The 26,848-nt window shown below is 34.3% G+C and overlaps 1 protein-coding gene across 1 annotated transcript in view; it reads left to right on the top strand.

Moving 5' to 3' along the window:
* The window catches only part of tph2 (tryptophan hydroxylase 2 (tryptophan 5-monooxygenase)), a 38,274-nt gene extending 11,644 nt beyond the window's left edge, over positions 1–26,630 (top strand). Inside the window, exons 3-12 of the mRNA XM_030135582.1 lie at positions 8,855–8,989; positions 9,163–9,346; positions 11,809–11,909; positions 14,272–14,339; positions 15,420–15,616; positions 18,216–18,351; positions 19,344–19,470; positions 20,901–20,996; positions 21,239–21,372; positions 25,508–26,630. Of these exons, the coding sequence (XP_029991442.1) occupies positions 8,855–8,989; positions 9,163–9,346; positions 11,809–11,909; positions 14,272–14,339; positions 15,420–15,616; positions 18,216–18,351; positions 19,344–19,470; positions 20,901–20,996; positions 21,239–21,372; positions 25,508–25,682 (1,353 nt within the window). The 3' untranslated portion in view covers positions 25,683–26,630. The remainder of the gene's footprint in view (positions 1–8,854; positions 8,990–9,162; positions 9,347–11,808; positions 11,910–14,271; positions 14,340–15,419; positions 15,617–18,215; positions 18,352–19,343; positions 19,471–20,900; positions 20,997–21,238; positions 21,373–25,507) is intronic.
* The last annotated feature ends 218 nt before the right edge of the window (positions 26,631–26,848 follow it).

Raw genomic sequence — 26,848 nt, 5'->3', positions numbered from 1 at the left:
TTGTGAAAATGAAATTTGTGTCATTCCTAAAACTTTTGGCGGTGACTGTAACAAATTAAAATTTGCCACAATTTGTGGAGTCCATCTTCAAGTCCTCAGGAAGCTCATTCCAAGTGTTGAAAAGTTTGTTTTTTTCTCTTTTCAGCATGAAATTTTAGTCATAAATGATTTCCCTCTTAAATCATATCATCCAGTTATTCTGAAAGTATAATTTATTTTCGGATTTTATACACTTAATTCCTGTCAACTGGATGTTTCTTTAAATAAACAAATAAATAAATAAACTGAAGCAGACAATCATCACTTTCTTGTCCTCTCTTTATGTTACATCACTTTCAATGCATCAGTTTACTTCAAGATCAGACCATAGATTTATAGAAGCACTGGAAGATTTATTTATGTCTTTACTAAAAAGCGCACCTTTATAATCATTTCTGAAATAGTTACATGGACTTGTATTGAAATGTTTTTCCTCTTCCACCTACATATCAGTTCTTCAGCAGCTGACAAAAAGGATGATACTGTCAAAAATAACTAAATAAATAAAAGATAAAGAAAGAGAACAAATTAATAAAATCCTAACATTAGATGGAAGGCTCACAGTGAGTTAAAAAGGTGAGGAGCAAACAGCAGTTTGTCAAAGGGCTGTACAATCAAAAATAGAAGTTATAACAATGATCCCTGGTCAGATTTACATAAGACACGTGAATATATGTGAATTTTTACTGAAATGCTATTGATTAAAGATTGGCTGCCTTCCAGTCAGCGGTTTGGGATAGAAATTCCATATATTCACATGTTCCGCTCCAAAAACTCCTCTGAAATAGTTTCTTTTTTACATCAAATGTGTTGTTCAGGTTGAACTGTGGGTATAATTCAAAGTATTTATAGTACATTTTTTCCTTACTGCACTGTAGGTGGTAGATGATATTTACTTTATTATTTCACTATATTACCAATATTACGTCACTATATTATTAGTATTTTAACACAGAAAAATTTGAATCAATAAGTAAAGCATAATATTAAAAAAATAAAATAAAAAGAGAACAGTTGAAGCCATAGTTTTCTACCATTGTACCGGATCTCGCTGCCTGTGTCAATCCTCTGAAAAGCTGCTTTACACAAACACATTTTTCATATTTTATGACAGTAACAGCTGCAACAAAGCTGCGAAAACACTGGCGGAACACAAAAGGGGAAGCCTGATAAGTCTGTTTCATGTTTTGTTTGCACAGCAGTAAAAATAAATTTCAGGTTGTCAGCGTGAGATATGAGCCTCCGGTCCAGCTGGCTGATGTTTGGACTGATGAAAGCATCTGAAGGCTGATATTTAGCTTTTATTAGGTTTTAGACATTTTTGCCTGATATGATGCTTTTTATCTTTAGTCGCAACAATCAAATACAGTTTAACCTAAAATCATAGTTTCCAGAAATACATTTGAGTTCACTAATAATTTATGGATAATAATAATAATAATTTATTAGTCCCACAATAGAAGGAAGTGTTTCTATAAATTGATTAAGTTTTGCTTAGTTTTGCATCATTAGCAGCAGAGCCTGCTTTTACAGAAGAACTGGTTCTGTACAGTCTAATAAATGTATTAATTAACCCATATAAACCCAGCACTACTTTCATGTCACTTCCCATATTAAATTTTCTTTATATTTAACCTTTCTTAAGTGATTTATCACCATTTATTTATAATATTATCCTCTGTATTTTATCAGTATGAATCAGGTATTTTCCTGCATTTAAATTACTGATCATGTAGATCACAGGTGTCAAACATGCGGCCCGGGGCCAAATCTGGCCCGCCAAAGCTTCCATTCCGGCCCCGCAGGATGAAAGTGCAAAAATGAACCTGAACAGTCAAGGTTGTCCAAATCATTTTGGTTCAGGTTCCACATACAGACCAATGTGATCTACAGTAAAAACAACAACACAATAACCCATAAATAATGACAACAACAAATTTTCTTTGTGAAAAAATATGTGGAAAAAATTTAAGTGAAAAAAATAACATTACACTGTGAAAATATTTACATTTACAAAACTATTCTTTCACAATAAAATGCAAATAAATACATAAATAAAAACAAAGATGAACAACCCGAAATGTGCAATTTGAACAATATTCTGCCTGTTACTAAATGTTTTGTGCATTTATGGATCCACTGTGATCTGGAGTTGTGTTAATAATAAGAGATGTAATATTGTAGAAATTGTTCAAATTTTAGCTCCAAACTCCAAAATTTGAACAATATTCTGCCTGTTACCAAATGTTTATGGAACACTGTGTGTATTGTAAATGTATAAATAATAAGTCGAGGCTTAATATTGTTAAAATTGCACAAATTTTTCAAATGAAATTTCTGTTTTTTCAGGTTATTCACATTTTTTGTAAAATGTAAATATTTTCATAATTCATTTTGTACTAAACCAAAAAGAAAAACTTGGATTTGTCATTATTTATCAGTTATTAAGTCATTATTTTACTGGTCTGGCCCGCTTGAGATTAAATTGGGCTAAATATGGCCCCTGAACCAAAATGAGTTTGACACCCCTGATGTAGATGCTTGTAAAAGCTCAAATTAAAGTTGAAGATTATTACATCAAAAGCAGAGAAAACTGAAGAAAAAATGACTTTTTCAGTCAAATTTATCATTAACCATTTCATGCATACTGGACACAACAGTGGACAGTTATTTCTACAGCTGTTCTCTTGTATATTTATGGATGTTGTTTTAGTTCCATATCAGCTGACACAGTGGACACTTATGCACCATCTCATACACTGACATTCAAACCATTACTGTAACTTTGCTGTTCTGAATAAACCTGATTTGCTGTAACATGTTTGAGTGTAAAAAAAAAAATTGCTAATTGTTATTTGTCTATAATTAACAGTTGTTTTTTTTTCCTTTTTTAACCCATTAAGACCCAAACATCCACCATCTACCAAAATCCTCGACTGATATAAACTGTTTAATCCCTGATGATCGACTAATCCATATCAATAATTGGTGTAAAATACAGTTCTTCATCTTTTCATGGTCATCAGATGTGACCCATTTGGATGTTCAGAGGCTCCGTAGTTACCGTGGAAACACCGTCATCTTCTACAACATTGATTCCCCAGTAAAACCCATGGAGTTGGATCAATGACAGTGGATGGACACACTGGGTTCATGTTCAATTAATGATATATTTTGCTGAAAAAATAACTTTTTATTCAGTTTTTTCTTTTTTGATATAATAATCCTCAACTTTACTCTGAGCTTTCACGAACATCTACATGATTAGTAAATTAAATATCAGAAAATACCTGATTTTCACTGAAAAAAACACAAAATACAGAAAATAATATTACAATAAATGGTGATAAACCACTTAAGGATGGTTAAATACAGAGGAAAAATTCATTTGGGAACTGCCGCAAATGTCACACTGGGTCCTTATGGGTTAAACAAAAAGTTTTTGTTTTTTGCATATTATCCTCATGAAGTGAGTAATAATTAGTATTAGAGTATGATAAAATATGAGAAAACATCAGATTAGCAGCATTAAACATGTATATCAATAAATACATGTTTCTTTGCCTCTAAAATTAAAAGCATGGTGATCAGTTGAGTGGACATTTTTGTAACTCCATGAAAAATAGGTTCATAAAAAAATTCAATCGTATTGTTTTTTTTGTTTTGTTTTTGTTTTTTTTTTCATGCCTAAAGACGAATAAAAACCACTCGGGGCGGGGGGTCTTGAGTAATATTTTCATAATTCATGCATGAAAGGGTTAACTGAGCACAATCAAACCTTTCCATCCACTGTCATAGATACAACTCCATGGGTTTTACTGGTGAATCAATGTTGTAGAAGATGACGACATTTCTACGTACACTACGGAGCCTCTGAACGTCCAATGGGTCATATCTGATGACCATGAAAAGATGACAAACTGTATTTAACACCAATTATTTTAACGTATTGGTAGAATTTGTGGCTCAACAGTTATAAAACGTTTTTGATCAGTAGATGGTTTTGGTCGACGATGGATGTTTGGGTCTTTATGGGTTAAAGCACAGGTGTCAAACATATGGTCTGTGGCCAAAACCAGCCCAATAAAGGGTCCAATGTGGCCACTTGGATGAGTCTGTTAAATGCAAAAACTGAAGATATGAATCATGGGGTTTCAAATCATCAGGGGTCACATCCAGACCAATTCAATCTGAAGTGGGTTGGACCAGAAAAATAATATCATAATAACCTATAAATAATGACACATAAATGATGACACATGTTTCTCTTTGTTTTGGTGTTTGAAAAAAAGGTAAAATTACAAGAACATATTTACATTTAAAAACTATCCTTTCACAAAAAATGTGAATAACCTGAACAAATATGAACAACCTGAAATGTCTTAAGAGAAGTAAGTTAAATTTGAACAATATTCTGCCTGTTACTAAATGTTTTGTGTATTTGTAGATTCACTGTGATCTGTAAATGTAATGTACCTGGGAGCTTCAAAAAGTTTGTGTAAAAAGGACCGTTGGAAAAAAGGGTTTGATTTATGATGTTTATTTTTCAACATATGCTCCATCTAGGTCATGGGTCATGGATCTAAAGAGCCATTTTAGAACAGAAATAGAAAAACAAAACTGTCTTTAGCCAAAACGTATCCCTATGTTTTACCTCAAAGTGGTGACTGTTTAAGAAGCTCTTTAGAATTAGTTTGCATGGAATATGTAGAGAATAAATCAAAGTTTTGGTGCATTTACAGAACTACAAAGAAATTACAGAGCTACGAGAAAATGCTATTATTGTTTTTTTGCAGCGAAAATGCACTGCTATGTGAATACTTTCTTTGCAATGGAGAATACAGATGAATATCATCAGTATCATAAAATAATTAAAAAATACTGCGCTATTACTACTTCTACTGCTTCTCTTTTTAGATTCATTAGGAGTATTGTCTACATTTTTACAGATGCATAACATCATTTTAACTTTATGGTTCCGACAATAATAGCAAAATGTGTGAATAAATAAATAAATCTAAAAAATCCTTAGTGTTATTCCTTTCCATACATTTTTGACAAAGCCACATGGAGCCACTAGAAAAGAGCCCAAGAGCCAAATGTGGCCCTGGAGCCACAGGTTGCCTACCCCTGATCTAGGTCAACACACTTCTGCAAGTGTTGATCCCAGCCTTTAAGTCCGTCTGTGTAAAACTGAGGCCCATGTGATTTAAACCATGTCAACGCTATGTTCTTTTTCCACAGTTTTGTGTAAATGATAAGCTGAGGAATAATACTGTTGAAATTGCACTCATTTTGATCAAGATATTTCAGGTTGTTCATGTTATTCATATTTTTAAGGAAAGTCTGTAGATGTAAACATTTTCAAAATGTAATTTTCCTTTTTTTTTTTTTTTAATGTTATTTTTTTACCCACTTTAGATTACATTTTCGTGTAATTTTCCTTTTTTTTTTTTTTTTTTTTTTTTTTTTTTTAACATTAAAACAAAGAGAAAAATTTGGAGTTGACAGTATTATGTATGTGGCCCCTGAACTAAAATGACTCTGACACCCCTGAATGAAAGGGAAGGTAAACATAAGTGAGGCGTCTTAGTAAAGTGTTGCTCCATCATGTGATTCCAGAACTGCTCCTTGAAATTGATTCTTCTGTCTCTACAAGAAGGATGAACATTATTCTAACTAAATTTGGTGGACATGACCTCCTGTATTTCAGTTTGGTTGCGATCTGAAGACTATTCAGGCCATAACAAATGATTCACATTATTTTCATCAAATCATTGAATGAATCCTTATCATCCCTGAAGAAACCCCCTCCCCCCAGGGTTTTCCTTGACTTCATCACCCATCTGTATGAATTATCCTGACGTAATGATATAATGCCAAACACTTCTACATTAAAATGTCTACAAACAACTAGACTATTAAATACAGTTTTAATTAGTTTTCAACAGTTTAAATTAAACTGTATTAGGAATTTTATTGAATGTTATCCAGGTCTCACTTTTCCTTTACAGAAGTTAACCATAATATTCAGTGTTACTTGTGTATGTGGGTGCTTCTGTGAAATTGGGTTCATGTTGGTACCTGGCACTTTACCAGCGTTTTAGACCCAATAATAAAAGACAAATTTAGACATACTTCTCAATGATGACCTCAGATAAATGCAAAAAACATTATACTCTTGCTCTGAACCATCCCAAAATTAATTTTTAATAAAATATTGAGGCCGAAAATAGGACCAATATTGGGACATGAAAAAGTGTCAATGCATTTGATCTTGAAAACATGGCTTGAAATGGTCTTATATACTGGTATAAAGAAAGACACTGTGTTAAATTTGGTGATCCTAGTGGTTTTTATAATCTAGACATGCAGGTTTTTCATGAATCAGCAGTCTCCAGGTTTTGTATAAAACCCATCGTGTCCACTTGTGTTACATGCAGAACCTGCCCAGTTAAACGCATATAAAAATCGCGAATGATTTTGCAACAGCAGTCATTTTTGTGAAACACTCTGCTTTGCATAATTAGTTCAATTCCCAAAATGTACCTGTGAGAGAATAAAGAGATATTTTTAAAAAAAATTGTAGCTTGTAATTTTCGTGTCCTTTTGACTATGTTACATGCGGATTTTTGTAATAAATATAATGTAAAATAATATAAAAATGTGTTTATCTGAAAAATAGTTTCTCTTTTATCGCAGTAAGTATTTATTTTTGAAATAGACTCAGAGTGCTTCCAAACTTGCTTCATAACATTAGTCTATATCTGGTTTGAGCCCCATGTCCTGTTTTAAGGGACCAGTTTCATAGAAGCACCCATTTTCCTTCAAAATTATCTCATTTGTAAACATGATTTCTACCTGAATTATATCTAGTAAGTGTAGTGAACTGTGAATCCTCAGCTGTCACCACTGTGTTTGTTTTTTGGAAACCAGTGCTCACTTTTGTGCAGTATCTTCACCGACCATAACTCATTGAAGAGGCTGATCACTGTCAAATATTGTCATGTTTTCACAACCTCTGGTTATTGAAAAAAAAAAACACACTTTTCTTCCTCATAAGCAGCTCTCATGGTTGTGTTTTAAGAGATGACAAGACAATGCTCAGAAAACACAATTATGAAGAAGAAAAGTGTGTTTACTTCAATAAACAGGGTCTCTGAATGTCTGACAGGAGCTGATGGTAGTTGTCAATCAAAGCCCACACAGACGCAGACAGACTCACCTGTCAATCACAGCAGCCACTCCCTCTAATACACATGCTTTAATATAACTAAACAGGTGAGTTACATGTAAATTCTGTTACTAAAGAGACTAAAATGTTTTTTATACCAGTCTGTAAACTAGTCATTTCAGCTACATTTTAACATTGTAAACAAACAGTTAAATATTGTTGAATTGCTTTTACAGCCTCTAGTGGCCATTTATGGAACTGCACACAGGATGTTGTCACTTAGCCATGATGACATATTTTTACCTGTAACATTGTTGAAAAGAACAACTCTAATGATCCCACTGTAGTTCACAACAGCATCTACCGCTGCATTATTTATCGAAGTCATGATATGTTATTTCTACCCTAACAGTAGAAATAACATACTATGTCTTTGAATAATATTACTTGGGCAAATGTTCTGAATATAAGTCATTTATAAAACATACAGAGAAGAGTGCTCAGAGAGCTCATACCTTAGTCAAGTCCAGTTATTAAAGCAGACTGAATCTGCTCCAAAATGTGAATTACAATAGTGAAAATCTGTGCAGGATTTTTTTTTTTTTTTTTTTTTTTGGTGATCCTGTTGAGAGTCAGACAATCATAAGTGATCACTTGGGTAACAATTATGACAGACCTTTTCATTCTTATAGCATTAAGTGACTCCAACATCTTTTTCAATTGTCAGAAACAAACTTGCACATAGAGTTGATGTCCTAACCTAAACCATACACTACTGGGTTTCCATCATACAGTATATTTCCATATATTGTATATATAAACCTATATATAAGTAGGGGTGTGTATTGGCAATAATCTGGCGATACGATACAAATCACAATACTATGATCACAAAACAATATATCACGTTATATCATAATACTGTTAAAAAGGCAATTTTTTTTGTTTGTTTCTTTTTTAAATGATTGTTTCCTTGAAGAATTGAATTACACCAGGAATATGCACAAATACTAAAATCATTTTTACTTGATCAGAACAGGATATAATGCTATATCACAAAATTTTCCTGTGTTAAAACTTAAATTGTTTTACAGACATTACAGTTTAAGGTCCTGTTGAAATGTTCATATTCCATTAGTTCAGAACTAACATAACATTATTTTTGTGCAATCCCAACAAAGGAATGAACATTATTTAATAAAAGTGTGTTAAATAATAATAAATAAAATATAAACAAAAAAGACAAACAAAAATGAACATCCACAATATCTGCATTTGAATAAATACCTAAAAATATCGATACAGTACTTTTTAATATCGATGCAGTATTGTGAAATGAAATATTGCAATATATTGCCGAACCGATATTTTCTTACACTCCTATATCTAAGCCCAACTTCCTAAACATGAAGATGACTACTGAAGAAGTGTAGGAAACATGGTAATGTTTCTATATTTTGTTGAATGTGTGTAGAATTAAAACAGAAACTGGAATAAGATATGAGTGTGTGTACATTTTATATAAATAAGAGGAGTTTTGACAGCAGGTCATAATGTTTATTTAGACGTAGAGTGTATTTGTGGTGATCATAAACCTTTTGTTGTGTTTTTCTGTGGCTGTTATTGTTGTTTGCTGTTCAGTCGAGGCGTCCGTCCTTCTGTCCCATCAATGAGAAACCAGATAAAGAGAACGATGAGGAGGCGGGGAGGACTGCGGTGGTGTTTTCTCTGAAGAATGAAGTGGGCTGTCTGGTCAAAGCTCTAAGACTTTTTCAGGTTTGATAAATTTCAGAGACTCTATGAACTTTACATTTTTTTTTGCACTATTTTTCTTGTCTGATCTGACATTTACTCTTACCTGTTCCATCTTTACTACTGACTAATTTGCTTTCTGTCTTCTTTCCTTTCCTTTTATTCTTTGTCTTCTCGTTTCCTCTCCTCTCTATCAGGAACGTCGAGTCAACCTGAACCACATCGAGTCTCGGATGTCCAAGCGTGTCCTTAATGAGGTGGAGATCTATGCCGACTGCAGCTGCAGCAAAAAGGAGTTCAATGAGCTGCTGCAGCACCTCAAGGATCACGTCAGCATCATCTCCTTCAACACGCCCATCAACGCCTGGTCTGCTGAGGCAGGTATGGGTCACCTGCAACAATACATAAAATTAAATCAAATAAAATAATAATTATTAATAAATTAAATTAACCTTTTCATGCATGAATTATGAGAGCCTTAATCAAGATTTTTTTTTCCTGAGTGTTTTTATTTGTCAAGGCATTAATAAAACGATGCGATTGAAATTGTTTTTATGAACCCATTTTTCATGGACTTGCAAAAATGTCCTCTCAGCTGGACACCATGCATTTTATTTTTGAAGCAAAGAAATGTATTTACTGATAGACTGTGTGAAAACTATGAAATTAAAACATTTTTAATGCTGCTAATCTGATGTTTTCTCACATTTTAACATACACTAATACTAGTCATTACTCATTTCATGGAGATAATATGCAAAAAAAAAAAAAACCCACAAAAACCTGTTAATTACAGTTTAATAACAATAACAAGCAACTGATTTATACTCAAAACATGTTAGTGCAGATCAGGTTTATCAAGAACAGGAAAGTTACAGTAACAGTATGAATTGCAGTGTATGGGATGGTGCACGTACTTCAAAAATCTAAATCTTACCAAGTGTATTTTCCTCATTTCTGGTCAAAATATATGCTCACACTTAAAATAAGACATAATCAGCTAAAGAGGAACATTTTTTTTTTGTTTAATTCAAGCAAAAAAATCTGCCAACGGAACAAGTGAAAGTTATCTTGGTAAGATTTCTTGAAATAAGATTTTGCAGATCTGCTGTCTAAAAATAAGTTTTTATATCTCACTGAAAAGTTCCTCTTTAGGTGATTCTGCCTTATTTTAAGTGTGATGAGATATTTGGAGTAGAAATGAGAAAAATACACTTGGTCAGAGTTAGATTTTTGCAGAGTGAGCGTCCACTGTGTTGGCTAATATGAAACTAAAGCAACAAAATCCATGAATATACAAGAGAGCAGCTGTCCACTGTAGTGACCACTATGCATGAAAGGGTTAAAAATCTCTGGGTCATATTGAAGTTTATGAGCTGTTGTTGAGGGGTTTTGGATTTTGGTTTTGGAGCTTTGTTTCTGAATATTTCTGAACTTTGTGACAGACAACCGATATTTGCAAACGTAAAATAAACTAAAACACTGAAAAAGTCAACATCTGTGTACGGAAACAAATAGATTACATGTAAAACTCAGTGATCAATGTTGTGAAGAATAAACCGTCAAAGTCACACTCGCAATTTAGAATCTTTTTTTTTTTTCTTATATGTGCACAAAATATTTTTCCTTTTACAAATACAGTCTTTTCTTACACAGGTTGGCAAAATCTTAATTTTTAGCTCCAAACTTGAACTTAAAATATTTCTGATTAGTTCTATTACATTACAAGCTGAACCTTTTTGCTGACCCTAATGGGCTCGATGCACAGCCCCACTACTTCCTGAACTTCTGGCAGCTCCTTTATTTCCTGTCTGTCATTGTTGGACACACTGATTAACCCTCCAGTATCCGGGTGCGCCTTTTAGGCACACTTTGCATTTCGTGTTAAAAAATTTCATATTATTTTTCACAATTTAAATAAGGTTAGAATTCAAAAGTTGTTCATTTTTGCATGATCTTTAAAATTCTGGCCATCAACTAAAATGTGCACATTTTAAACAAAAGAAAATTACAAGACTAACATCTGTCTCCCAAGTGTGTATAAAACGCACTATTTCTTCCATTTGAAATGTATGATTAGGGCTGACCTTGATTTACAAAAATAAAATCAAATTAGAGCAGAAAAATAAATCAATATGTAATATGTAATAGTTTGATTTAAAGGTGTGCATTTTTGGCACACTTGGTGACAGATGCTAGTATTTTTGAACATTTGACCTAGCACAAAAAATAATAATGCAAATTAACCGATGTTGCTGTTAATTATTGACATATGCCAGGCTGCAAAAATCAAATAATATGTGATCCACTTTTTATGTAGTATATTGAAAAAAATTCATTTTTTGTGTTTTTTGCATCCCAAAAAACGGTTTGTTTACATTACAAACACAGCATTTAAAGGGTTAAAAAAATGTGACAATTAGTGAGTATTTGGTATTTTTATTTACCGCTCAAGTTGATGAAATAGAAAAAAAGTGTAAAAGAATTAAAAACAAACTGTATGAAAATTTTTTTGACATTATTCTACAAGTGTGCCAAAAAGGCACACTTGGTGCTTAATAAGGGCCTTGCTGGACGGGATACCAGAGGGTTAATCCAGGTGTGTCTGTTACTTCCTGTTGTGACTACTGTGGTCAGACACACCTGGATTAATCAGTGTGTCCAATAATGACAGACATAAAATAAAGGAGCTGCCTGAAGTTCAGGAAGTAGTGGGGCTGCGCATAAAGCCCATGGAGTCCGTAAATGTTGTCATTGGTAAACATTTGGGATGTAAAATCTGAAAATTTGCAACAATAAACTGCACTTTTTGACTGGTTCTTAATTATCTTGCGTAACATCAGATGGAGAAGACGTTCCATGGTTCCCGATGAAAATCTCCGAGTTAGATCAGTGTTCTCACAGAGTGCTGATGTACGGATCTGAGCTGGACGCAGATCATCCTGTGAGTTTATGCCGCATTTTTTCCTTCACTTTAAAATGTAATCACAAAACACAACTTTCAAAATACGTTCACAAAATCACACAGCTGAGTGAAAAAACCTGGGATCAAAATCTAAATATTTTCAAATCAAACACTACTCAGCACTAAGGTTATAATAGTTTTGGATTTTTCATTATACTTTAGTTTTGACTTTTTTTTTTCCTCTAATTCAGTTAGTTTTAATTCGTTTTTAGAGGAGGTTTGCTAGTTTTTATTAGTTTTTGTTATTTTCTAAATGCTTAGTTTAATTTAGTTTTAGTTTTGTCATATCTTTTATCTTCTTCACCGTCATATCCAAATAAATCCCAGACAGGACTCTGCTGCTTTTTCCCAACTTTAGTCTCCATGTTTCCAGGAAGAGTGGGGACCAGAAGACGACTGGAAACCACAAGTGACGAAAAGTGACGAACTGTTAACTGTCATATGGTGCCAGCAGCTAAAATTGCTCGAGGGAAATATATCGATTTCATATCAGTCCGTCATTGACAAAGACGAAAACTAAGGGAATTTTATCCATAATTTTTATCCGTTTTAGTTAGTTTTGTAAGCACACAATACAGTTTCAGTTAGTTATCATTTTTTTCTTTTAATTATAGTTCTTATTTATTTCAGTTAACGAAAATGTTTTTTCATCAGTTCTAGTTTTCATCCTTTCGTTAGTTTTCGTTGACGATAATAACCTTGCTCAGCACCGATGACACACTGAGCTTTTGTGTAATAATATAGTCAGTAGAAGTAACACAGTTATTACATTACAAACTATAATCATGTTGAATAACTGTGGCTTCAGCACCTGCGTTCAGTTAAATACATTGAGAGAAAAACAAAGAGGCACAGGCGCATTTGAGTACCCTATAAATGTAAGTATAATGTCAAAGTCAACAAGTGATTCAGGTTTTTAATCATTCAGACCAGTGTTTCACTCTAACGGCATTGTCTGGATGGATCAGGGATTTGAATGAATCAATATTTATGTTGCAGCGTGGAAATCCTACAATAAGGAAATGTACAGTAACAACTAATGTATTTTCAGTATATAATATGACATCTGTGGTGGAGCGGGTAAATAAATGTGTTTCACTGAGTTAAAATGTGAGTTTTCCCCAAAGAGATAGTGTTTCAATCAATGGGTTCAGGCCACTTAATATTTGCAGTTTAATATTTCAGTAATACAGAAAAACAGTAATATATGGTTGTGGAAAAAATTATTAGACCACACCTTGTTTTCTTCAATTTCTTGTTCATTTTAATGCCTGGTACAACTAAAGGTACATTTGTTTGGACAAATATAATAATAACAAAAATAGCTCATAAGAGTTTCATTTTCATTTCAGAGCTGATATCTAACCATTTTCCATGTTTTCTTGATAATAACCAAAATCATTTCAGTTCTTACATCAATATCTCTGCCAAAAACAGTGCTTTTAGGCATTCCATGTTTCCGTTTCGGTCTGTTTTAGTCACATGATACACACAGGAGTTACTGTTTGATTGCATAATCATACTTTTTAATGACTTTTGATGGTCTAGTCATTTTTTCCACGACTGTATGTTTTTATTTTTTAATTAAAGCTCAATTAAAGTTGAATTTCATTAGTGTTTTGCCACTAGAGGGCAGAAAAACTCTTCAACTTGTAGCAGACGCACAATCCTGATCTGTTAAGACCAGGGTAAAGACCAGAAATAAAAAAAAAAAAAAAAAAAAACACTGAGACTGAACCCAAGAGGACATGTACAATAACAAAACAACAAACAAACTAACACATAACAAAACAAGCAACTAAAAGAGCCTTTGTGTTCACAATGAAATGATTGCATTAGGGTCAAACATGAAACTAAATATGTAAGATGGAAGTGGGAGAAGGAACTAAATGATGATTAGGATACAGATATGGAAGGAAGTTTCCTGGAGATGCATTTATTATTATCCCCAGAACCAAACTGATCACCCCTCCAGTGGCTTTAGGCTCAACCAATCACAACCATGTATTTACTAGGACATGGTTTGAGATACACAAGTGGACAAAAAAAAAATACAGAAAGAAAGAAACTACATCTGACAGAAACCTGAAAACTTTTGTAATTCCATTTTTTATGTCTGTCCTTCGTGTCTTTACTTAACATGATGTTTTTTTTTTTTGTTTTTTTTTTTAAAGCTCATTAAAACTGATCATTGTCACAGAACAAACAGTGACAAATAGACTTGTGTGTAGAAAAACATCTGTCATGTTTAAACAAAAAAAAAAAGACATTTATCACTGTTTTATTGAATATATATCATGTTTTGGCTTCAGCTGACTTCATGATTTCTTTCATTTTTCAGGGTTTTAAGGATAACGTTTACAGGCAGCGGAGGAAATACTTTGTGGAAGTGGCCATGAATTATAAATTGTAAGTGTCACTGTTGTTTGTGTTTTTTTTAAAGACTTGATTTATAGCCTAAACTACTAGGGCTCAGGGCTTTGAAAATATATTTTAGAATAATTTGCAGTAATACTAAATGGATAATGCCTTCAAATGCAGTAATGTGACTCATTTTAAACAGTTTTTTTTTTTTATGATTTATCAGCACAAAGATGTGGGGAAAAGGGTATAAAGTGTGTTTCAGCGTGGGTTTACTAGTTCAGTTTTTTTGTTTGAAAATGCTTTGTTTTACTTCACCCTTGTGAATCCTTCTAGTTTACTACACTTTATTAACATTAATAATAAAAAGTAAAAAAAAAAAAAAAAGTCCACAAAGATCAAATCAAAAAAGAAAAATACTTACAGTAGTTTCATTGTTCGTTTCAGGCTTTGTACCAGTGTCAGAAAAAACGAATGAGTGAATGAATGAATGAATGAATGAATGAAATCTTTATTTCGAACATGTAGACAGTGAAATAAAAACAAAAATCAACCAGCAAAATATAAGTACTAATACATAAATGATTGATAAGCAAACAAACCACAATAAATAAATAAACAATAAATAAATACATAAATGTAGTAATAATAATAATAATAATAATATAAAGAAAACGAATGAAATGGAATTATACATGTTCGAAAAGGAGTAGGAAGAAGTAAAAACATATATACCCCTACCCCCAATTATTATTCCTTATGATCACTACATAGCGATTATTATTATGTACGAATATCAATATAATAATAATAATAGTAACAATAATAATAATAATAGTAATGATGATTAATAATGTAATATGTAGTTTTAAGAGATCTATTCACTCAAAACTGACAAATAACTATCAGTAAATGACAACTATGGGGAATATGTGAGTCAGAGTATCTTATATATGAAATAAATGGACAAAGATGAGATCATAAAACATATTTTCTATCATTCTTCGTTCATTTTGTAAACACTACCCAGATAGTTATGTTTTAAGCCCTATTTTTTTTCAGTTAGTGACAATGTTTTCTCATATGCATTTTTTTCTTGTTTATTTATTTATTATTCATTGTTCACAGTGGACAGCCCATCCCCCGTATCGAGTACACCCTTGAGGAGATCAAGACGTGGGGCGTGGTCTTCAGAGAGTTGACTAAACTGTACCCGACCCACGCCTGCCGTGAATATCTGAAAAACCTGCCGTTGTTGACCAAACACTGTGGATACAGAGAGGACAACATCCCACAGCTGGAGGACGTCTCACTGTTTCTAAGAGGTTTCACTTCCACATTCAGCTGCCCCCCCCCACCCCCACCCCCATGAATGACAGACTTGTCACATGACCTCTTTAACTTTCAGTAAAACCAGTGTACACTTTACATTGTACAATGGTTGAAAACTACTGCTTCAGCTGTGCTCTTTTGACTTAATTTTTTAATATTATGCTTTATTTGTTGATTCTAATATTTCTGTTTTAAAATGATAATAATATAGTCAAGTAACATAGTTAATATAGTGAAATAATAAAGTAAAGTTACTATCATCTACCACCAGTGCAGTAAGGGAAAAATATACCCTAAACACTTCAAAGGGGTCATATTTTGCTAAACCCACTTTTATTAGTCTTTGGTTCATTTATTTGTGTATTTGGACCCTAATAGTTCCAAAAAAATTGAATTTAAACTCTCCAGGTGCTGCAACAGTATCTTTATATTCATTCTGGCAAAAATCAAGTGGATTTCTACAACCCGTTTTAATTCCTTCTTAACTTGTTACATCTTATAACTAGTTATGTCATGACATTTGCACATATAAGGTCAAGACTTCTGGTGAACATTTCTCTGAGTACAAAATAATTGTTTGTCAGCAGCAGTGGTTGTAGTCCATACTGAAAATATGTCCAAACTTCGAGCCGATTACCTAAAATGTTCAGTTGTTGGGTGAGCGGGACAGAGCAGCACAGTCAGCAACCTGGAGGGGGTGGGGCCTGAAGTGGCTCATTTGCATTTAAAGGGCCAGCACTCAAAAGAACCTTTCTGTTGTCATTAGTCTGAAAGGGTTAAAGATGGACCTGTGGAGCTGAATGAATGAAGAATTCAGACCCAAGCAGAGCATTTACAGTTCCTGTAGAGCACAGGGAAATGTTTTAAAATGCATAATTCCATTTAAAAAAAAAAAAAGCTAAATATCACTCCTTTAAATTATAACCATAATTCAACCTGGAAAGTACATTTTTATCAGTTACTTTGACTGATTAAATTGGTGTTTTCAGAATCATATTTGGTTTTAGTTACTGTGTAATTATAGACTCATAGCAGGAAGGTTTTGGATTCGACTTTCTGTGTGGGTGGGTTTCCTCCGGTTTTCCCCACATTAAAAACAGGCTCATTTAGGTTCATTCTACTGACCATGGTGTTGATGAAGGTCTGGAGTTGGTTCTAATGTATCCTATGTGCTAATGCTGATGCTAATCCTAATGCTAGGTGCTGTGTTTTTATTAGGATGGGTAAAATGCAGAGACTGAATTTCCCTACAGGGATAATAAGGCAAATTCACTTTTAACTTTTAACCTTTTCACTTTTTACCCTTTTAGAGTCGTATACAAACAATACATGCTACGTCTTATACAGAACAGTATATGGAAATAGTCAACTAAACAGATACAGATTGGACTGTGTTTCAGTGGGAGAAGGTCATGTGGTCTGATGAGTCCAGACTGACCCTGATCCAGAGTGATGGGAGCCTCAGAGTGAGAAGAGAGGTGGATGAAGTGATTACCCATCATGCTTAGTGCTTACAGTACAAGCCTATGGGAGCAGTGTTATGGTCTGGGGTTGCTGTCATAGGTCAGTAGGTTCAGCAATGTAATGTGTCCATAAAGTCCATAACGTGAAGATCTTTGGGATGTGATGGAGATGAGGTTCCACAGTGGTCTGATCCTCCCATCATCATTACAAGATCTGGGATAAAAATGAATGCAACTATGGACAGAAATAAATGTTGTGATGTTATAGAGCACAGGTGTCAAACATGCATCCCGGGGGCCAAATCCGGCCCGCCAAAGGGTCCAGTCCGGCCCTTGGGATGAATTTGTGAAATACAAAAATAGATACAAAAAATAAACAATTATTTTAGTTCAGGTTCCACATGCAGACCAATTCAATCTCCAGTGGGTCAGACCAGTAAAATGCTATCATAATAATCTATAAATTACTCACAACTCCACATTTTTCTCTTTGTAAATGTAAATATTTTCATGTATTTACACTAAAACAAAGTATAATTTCACAAAAAATGTGAACAAATGTGAAGAACCTGAAATGTATTAAGAAAAATAAGTGCAATTTTAACGACATTCTGCCTGATACTAAATGTTGTGCGTATTTGTAGATCCACTGTGATCTGTACATTATAATGTACATGTGGAAATGATAAACTGAGGAATAATATTGTTAAAATTACACTTATTCTTTCAGTTTGTTCAAGTTATTCACATTGTTTGAAAGGACAGTTTGTAGATGTAAACATTTTCATTGTTTAATTTTGCTTGTTTCACTGTAAAATATAGAGAAAAGTTTGGAGTTGACATTATTTATATGTTATTATGTTATTATTTTACTGGTTCGGCCCACTTCAGATCAAATTTAGCTGAGTGTGGCTCCTGAACTAAAATGAGTTTGACACCCATGTTGTAGAGCCTTACTGAAATGATGCCATGGTGGATGAGTGTGTGACTTTTCTTTGGACAGGTTATATTTGTATTGGCACTGACCTGAACCCAAACCAGAGAAACCCTGTATCTCTGCCTGTTATTAAATGACTCTGTGTGGTATATCAGTGATAACATCCTGGAAATACTCTTCTGTGTGTTTCAGAGAGGTCTGGTTTCACAGTCCGTCCAGTCGCAGGTTACTTGTCTCCCAGGGATTTTCTGGCTGGTTTGGCTTACAGAGTCTTTAACTGCACCCAGTACATTCGCCACAGCACTGACCCCCTCTATACACCTGAGCCGTGAGTACACCTGCCCTCATTTCAGTTTTATTCTATAACAGTATGAACATATGGACTTAAAATGATGTAACAGTATGAGAAGTGCACATAAAAACAGCGGTCCATACGTGACATCACGATTGCGTGAAAACGAAACTGAATCTTAACATATTTCCAACGTCCGACTCCCGACTTCTACGCCTCTCTTAGAGCAGATCTTACATGAAATTTTCACAGCTTCTAGTCTGTATCCACTGGACCCCCTCCACTGCTCTATGGGACCCCCACAAATACTGGGCCCCATGAATTTGTCATGTTTACCCCCCCTTATCGGCACCCCAGAAAAGAGGTATAACGTATAGACTTCCACCCCATTTTAACAAACTAATAACTAGAAGCACTCGGAGAGCGCAGACCTCCGCCAAGGCTGATCAGTGGCCCCCCCCGTGGGCCCTCCCACCCCCGATCACCACCAAAATTTAATCATTTCTTCCTTATCCCATTTCCAACAAACCCTGAAAATTTCATCCAAATCTGTCCATAACTTTTTGAGTTATGTTGCACACTATCGGACAGACAAACAGACAGACAGACAGACAAACAAACAAACCCTGGCAAAAACATAACCTCCTTGGCGGAGGTAATTAATTCCTCTTCCTTTGCTTTGTTGACACACTTTGTTTTTTTTTCTTTTTTACATTTTTACAATAACACAAAACATCCATACAAACCATTCACATACACTTTTTTAGTCACCTCACACACAATCAGATTTGCATAATCAACCTTTTTTTTTATATAAACAATAATATTTATATGCACTTTAAATATTTACTACAAATGCAATCATTAATAAATGTGATAATATATCCTAATCATGAACTGAGAACAAACAACACTCTACATAATGTCTGCAATGAAAACCAAATAGTTGAATAGTAGAAATCCTGCTTTCTGATTGGTTGTTGGACTGTCTGAATGAAATGATGATGATGATGATATGTTTGTTTCAGGGATACGTGTCATGAACTCCTGGGCCATGTGCCGCTGCTCGCTGATCCAAAGTTCGCTCAGTTTTCTCAGGAGATCGGCCTGGCGTCTCTGGGAGCGTCTGATGAGGACGTTCAGAAACTGGCCACGGTGAGTATTTGAAAAGAGGTGATCTCAATAGAGCATTTAGAGTGAAATCCTGTGACATAGTTTTTCCTTGTGTTTATCATTTGAAAAGTCATACAGAGACACTGGACAAGTTGGACTTTTAGATAAACATAAATGAGAGGAAGATCAGCTTAAATAAGAAGAAAATACAATACATAAAATAAAGGTAGTATCAATAGATTAGAGCAGGGAGGAATTTGTGAAATTATGGTGTAAAAATTACACTGAATATATTAACATTTAAGAGTGTTAAAATCATTTTAGTTCAGGGTTCACATACAGCTCAATTCAATCTGAAGTGGATCTTGTTTTACTGTAATTAATAAATAAGTAAGTAAATAAATAAATAAATAGACTAGAAGCACTCAGAGAGCACAGACCTCCGCCAAGGCAGATCAGTGCCCCGGATTTGGATGAAAATTTCAGGAAATGTTGATACTGGCACAAGGAACAAATGATTACATTTTGGTGGTGATCGGGGGTGGGGGGGTGGGGGTGGGGCACTGATCGGCCTTGGCGGAGGTCTGCACTCTACTAGTGCTTTTCTAGACAAGACAGCACAGACCTCCGCCAAGGCCGATCAGTGCCCCACCCCCACCCCCCCCACCCCTGATCACCACCAAAATGTAATCATTTGTTCCTTGTGCCAGTATCAACATTTCCTGAACTTTTCATCCAAATCCTTCCATAACTTTTTGAGTTATCTTGCACACAGACAGAGAGACAAACAGACAAACCAACGCCGACAAAAACATAACCTCCTTGGCGGAGGTAATAATAATAATAATAATAATAATAATAAAAATGTGATGAACAATAGTCACCTGTGCCTTGCATTACATACAAGCACACGGGGAATCACAGGAAAATGCTTACATGTATAAACAATTCTTGCACAAAAAACATGAATAACCTGAAAAAATATGCACAACACAAAATGTCTTAAGACAAGTGGAATTTTAACAATATTATGCCTGTTGTTAAATGTTTTGTGCCTTTGTAGATCCATTATGATCTGTAAGTTGTAATGCACATGTGTAAAGGATAAGCTAAGGCATAATATTGTTAAAATTGCACTTATTTTTCAGGTTGTTCGTATCTGCTCATCCTGTGTTCAAATATAGTTTATATATGTAAAGATTTTCAGAAAGGGATTTTACTTTTTTCACTCTAAAACAGAGAAAACTTTGGAGTTGACTTTAGTTATAGATTCTTAACTTCTTATTTTACTGGTCCCACTTGCCATCATATTAGGCTGTGTGTGGCCCCTGAACTAGAATAAGTTTGACACCCCTGCATTAGACGAATCTGTCATCTGACGTTGATTTGTTCCAATCAGAAAGGAAAAGAGGATAAATGTATGTGTAACAATAAACACAAACTGATAAGTGCTGTGTGTGTGTTCTGAACAGTGTTACTTCTTCACTATCGAGTTCGGCCTCTGCAAACAGGACGGTCAGCTCAGAGCTTATGGAGCCGGTTTACTGTCCTCCATTGGAGAGCTGAGGGTAAAAGACACTATTTTTATCAAATATTCCACTTTTTTCAAGCGTTTTAATAAATATAGTTTTTGTGTTCACATTTCTTGGTTAATCCTCAATGCAAACTTACATGTGAGAAGGTTTTATTCATTGAAATTATCTCCTAATGCTACATAATTTTTTTAGCAAGTGACTGAGCTGTTACTCAGTTAAACATCTCAGTTCTGTGTTCAACCTCTCACCCATCCATTCCATTTCTGTTTTCCCAGCATGCCCTGTCCGATAAGGCATGTGTGAAGATGTTTGACCCACGGACAACCTGCACCCAGGAGTGTCTCATCACCACCTTCCAGGACGTTTACTTTGTCTCTGAGAGCTTCGAGGAGGCCAAGGAGAAGATGCGGTAAACGAAAAGATAAAACCTTTCTCTTGTCACTACCGCAACATTCAGCTGGTCACAGAGAAATTCACAGAGAAACTAAACTATTTCAGTTGTCCTAAATTTTTCAAACATTTTAGTGAAGTAAAAAGTGATATTTAAACTCCAAAAACTTTGGACGCTGTGTCAATGCAAATCTTATAAATATATTTTATACATAATAGAACATATACATAAAACAAATAAACTATTTAATCTGAGTAAGTGTATCATTTTAAGAAAAAAAATGTAGTTTTGACTTTATTGGCAGCAACATGTCTCCAAGAAGCTAAATAAATACAAATATGAAGCTAAATAAATATAAATAATATGCTGAAAAACTAAGTAGCTCTGAAGAAAAAAAAACAGTAAAACATTTTGCAGCTGATACTTTACTTTAATTGGCTAAAGTTCAGTAACATTATTAGGTATAAAGAGAGCACCTTATATCCTGACCACAGAAACGTGGATGTTTTCTCCCTCCATTGAACCCTTTATAGGGCACTCATAGAAATACTCTGAAATTCCAAATTTCAACCTTAGTGTGTTATTGGAGGGCATAACAAGACTTTATTACTTTTGTGAATTTTTAAAATTTTTCTATTTTCATGAAGAAAATCAAGGTCAGTAACGTTACCATATTTGGTTCCTTACCCGTAAACGGCAAAGAAAGAAAAAAAATCCCAGAAATGTTTAGAAAAAATACAAGAAAAATGCATGTATGGTGAAAAGAAAATCACTTTTAGACTATTACAACAACATAAGTGCTGATCCAGACCCCTGTCCACATCCACATTCTCCCTTTGAACATCATTCCTTACATTAGTACCATTACTTCATGGTACCTAACAAAGCAGGTACACTCACTGTTCATGCAGAGGTGGACATTACAGACCCTGTAGACCACATTGGACCTGTCCTCACTGGAACTGGGGCTGTCACTGTCTTGTAATGCATGTGGAAATGACCATAAATAGTCTCTTGCCCGATAAAGGGTTAAGAAAAAAAAAGTTCTGTCTACGTGAACTTCATTTTACAAAATGTCTCTGTTCATTCGACAACACAAAAACAACTACAAACTAGTACAAAGGCTTGAACTAACTGCTTTCTGTTTGAGATAAAACTGCAGACACCACAGAAAACACTGGCCATAGCAGATGCAGACACTTTAACCTGTCATGAAGGTGAACAGCAACAAGTTTAGCTGGAAACTTAAGTTACTTTAAGTGTTGGTTTGGATGTCAATTAATTTTATACATTTTGTCGGTTTATTTCCCAAAGGTATCGATCAATCTACTGCAGCTCATACACTGATTTATACTCATGGATTTGATGTTTCAGCAGCTTCTGCATTGCACAAAACAATAATAGACATGAGTAAAATAGAGGGTGAAGTCCTCATTTTCCAGTCTATCTGTTTACCCTGAACACACAGATACAAACTGGAGTCTTAAAAAAGCATCACTTTGGAAAACTGTTTAAAAATCTCCATTTCTGTGTCCTAAAGCATCCTTTACATGTGGATGAGAGGTCAAAACGCAGAGAAAAATGTTAGTTTTAACAAAATATCTGCATTAGTGTAGACATGGCATTAGTTCTTGTGACCTAAAATGGTGTTTATGTGTAGACAAGAGACCCAACCACTAGCTAAACACCACTCAGAGACAAACTGAGTCAACAAATTGTGAAACAACTTCAGAATAGTGTTCTTCAACATAAAAATATACACACTCAGAAGAGTTTATTGTGTCACAGTTGTATTTATAGTTTCATAAAAAGCCTCCCCATCAGACACACACACACACACACACACACACACACACACTGTTTCTGTTTTGTGTTAAAAACAGAAAATGTGCCAAGAGACAAGTGATTTTAATGTTTAAAATCAGGGGTCTCAAACATGCGGCCCAGGGGCCAAAGGGTCCAATCTGGCCCATGGGATGAATTTGCAAAGTGCTAAAATTCCACAGTCAAGGCTGTCGAAGTCATTGTAGTTCAGGTTCCACATACAGACCAATATGATCTCCTGTAAAATAATAGCATAATAACCTACAAAAAATAATGACTCCATATTTTCTTCTCAGTATGATGTGAAAAAAATATTACATTATGCCTATAAATAATGACAACTTCAAATTTTTGTTTTTGTTTTAGTGCAAAAAATAACATTAAATTATGAAAATATTTACATTTACAAACTATCCCCTAACGATAAAATGTGAACAACCTGAACAAATATGAAAAACCTGAAATGTCTAAAGAAAATTAAGAACAATTTTAACAATTTTCTGCCTGTTACTCAGTGTCTAGTGTCTTTGTAGATCTGATCTGTAATACACATGTATAAATGATAAGTTGAGGCACATTATTGTTAAAATTGCACTTATTTTTTTAAAGAAATTGTGTTTTTTTCAGGTTATTCACATTTTTTTGTTTGGATAGTTTCAAAAGTAAGTATTTTCATAATTAAATGGGGTTTTTTTCACACTAAAACGAAGACCAAAATTTGGAGTTGTCATTATTTATAGGTTATTATGCTATTATTTATTGGTCTGGCCCACTGGAGATCAAATCGGGCTGAACCTGGCCCCTGAAAGAAAATGAGTTTGGGACCCCTGTTTTAAATAGAACATTTTGTCTTTTTAGAGATTAGATTAGATTAGATTAGATTAGATTAGATTGAACTTTATTAATCCCTTGGTCAGAGACCTCAGAAAATAAAGGTTCCAGGAGCAGCACAACACCGAATGTATACATATAAGAAGAATTACAAGAAAAAAGGAAACAATAACAGTCACGACAATAGCTAAAAAAAATAGTAGTGAAAAATCAGGTAACTGTGCATCAGAAAGTACTAGTAGAAATAAATAGTAATTAATAAAGTACTGAAGTGTATTCAGCAATTTCAGGTCCTTTTATGGGACTTTTTGGTGTACCATTAGAAGACCTCCCTCTACGTACAAAGGCCACAATTAAATAGTATGGCCTACTCTTCCCTTTTAGCACGGTGACTCATTCTTTTAAACTGGAAGAATGATGAACCCCCCTCCTTTGGCAGATTCATATGTGATGTCATGTTTTTCCTTAAGATTAAAAAGATTAGATACACACTGAATGGATCAATGGTGGAGTTTGATGTGGTATGGCATCCTTTTATTTCTTATGTAGAACAGCTGACAATGCACCTTGACTCTGGATAATGTGAGCTGTGTACAGAATGACTGGGTAATTACATAGTTGAACCTTTTTTTTTTTGTTTGTTTTTTGTGGTGTCTTATGCCTTTGCATATGTTTCAGTGTTTGTCTTACTTTTTCTGTATGTTTGAAAGACTTGATTAAAAAAAAATAACATTGATCAAAAAACAAGTACTACCACTAATAAAGTAATAAAGTGATGATGATAATAATAATAATAATAACAATAACCAGTTTCGTTTTGAGGTTTTATTTTGAAAGGCATATTGCGAACTTCCTGTTGGAGTTAGCTCATAGGTGTCAGTGTACGATGTTTGAGGCTCGATGAGATGAAACTTTTGGCATTGGTTTCGTGTGTCTGTGACATTCCTACTGGAAGTTTGCAATGTGAGCATTTTATTTTGAAAGGCAAATTCTGAACTTCCTGTTGGAGTTAGCTCATGGGTGTCAGCGTATGATTTGTCGGTCTCGAGACAAAAATTTTGGCGTTTGTTTCATGTTCCTATGGCATTCCTACTGACTGCTAGGGCCGTTTTTGTGTATCTAGGGGGCACTAGAGAGCTCATTTTGGCACCTATGGGGTTAATTTTTACATTTTATCCAATTTTTCGCTGGACGTGACATTCGTGCCAAATTTGGTGAGTTTTTGAGCATGTTAAGGGGGTCAAATCCCAGTTTAAAGTGGCAGAGGGAGAAAAATAAAAAATGAACGAATAATAATAACAGTAATGATAATAATAATCATCATCATCATCATCATTTATAGATCTTTTTCTATGGTGTTATGAAGCTTGGCTCTGGTCATATTTTTCATTCCAGTCTTCCCACAGCTCTTTCCGAACCTAATCATATTTTTAGAGTGACTATTTTTTCCAGTGTAAATTACCAACATCGTATTTTCTTTGACTTTTGACCCTGACAGGGAGTTCGCCAAGACAATAAAGCGGCCGTTCTCTGTGTATTACAACCCATACACCCAGAGCATCGACCTGCTCAAAGACACCAGGAGCATCGAGAACGTGGTCCAGGACCTCCGCAGTGACCTCACCACGGTGTGTGACGCTCTGGGAAAGATGAACACCTATATGGGAATATGAAGCCTCTGAGCTCTGATAGGAGGTTAAAACATCGGTAACGCACCACACTGCTTCTGCAGAACAGCTGAGGTCAAGCACAGTCACACCCATGTTCATTCTGCTTGTCTGCAAAACAGTCAAAATGTAAATTAAAAAGATCAATATGTTTAAAAAAAAAAAACAGAAAAAAAAAATCAGAAAGGCCATACGCTGCACCCTGATTGTTTGTTTTTGTCCAGCTATTTTAAGAAATATGAAAATTTGTTGCTCCCAAAATAACATACGGTTGTTAATATTTGGCATAAATAGAGCACTATAGAGGAGAAGAAACCAGAATACTTTATTTAAGGCATGTTTAGTTCTGTTTGGTTCAGTAAGACCTAGGCAGTGGAAGTGTAAATAAAGGCCCAAACATTTTTAGATACTCACATTTTACTTAAATATCTCTTTTTATCTTCTTATTTTATGCTACTTTTATTCTTTTACTCCACAACATCTCAGAGACAAATAATGGACTTCTTGCTCAACTACATATGTATAATTTTTGTTTATTTTTCAGATAAGAACATCACAGTGGGTATATGTTTTGTTTTGTTTTATTCTACATACACACTTTGAAAATCTAACACATTAATGGTTAAGCTAGTGGTGTCCAAACTTTTTGTCCAGTAGTGTGAACCCAGACTCACATGGCAGATGTTCACAGCTCCAACGAATAGGGTGTTTTTCCCTCTAAACTTATTATGATTTCATTGTGAAATTTAATCATGTTTTGGAGGCAAAAAAGTCAATATTTTCAGATCTATCAGGTGTTCTAATACTTTTCACCACTACTATAATTATAGAGTTGATAATATTAACCCATAAAGACCCAAACCTCCACTGGTGACCAAAATCATTCACTGTTTAATACCTGTTGATCCACTGATCCTATCAATACATGTAAATAATTGGTGTAAAATGTAGTTTATCATCTTTTCATGGTCATCAGATATGACCCATTTGGACATTCAGAGGGTCCCTTGTTACCATGGAAACACCATCATCTTCTTCAACATTGATTCGCCGGTAAAACCCATAGAGTTTGATAAATGACAGTGGATGGAGACACTTGGTTTATGTTCAATTAATGATAGATTTTACTGAAAAAGACATATACATGATCAGTATATTAAATGTAAGAAAAT

Source organism: Sphaeramia orbicularis, chromosome 6, assembly GCF_902148855.1.
Source record: "Sphaeramia orbicularis chromosome 6, fSphaOr1.1, whole genome shotgun sequence".
Lineage (NCBI taxonomy): Eukaryota > Metazoa > Chordata > Actinopteri > Kurtiformes > Apogonidae > Sphaeramia > Sphaeramia orbicularis.
The sequence above is the reverse complement of the archived record's forward strand: the minus strand, read 5'-3'. Positions and strand labels throughout refer to the sequence as shown.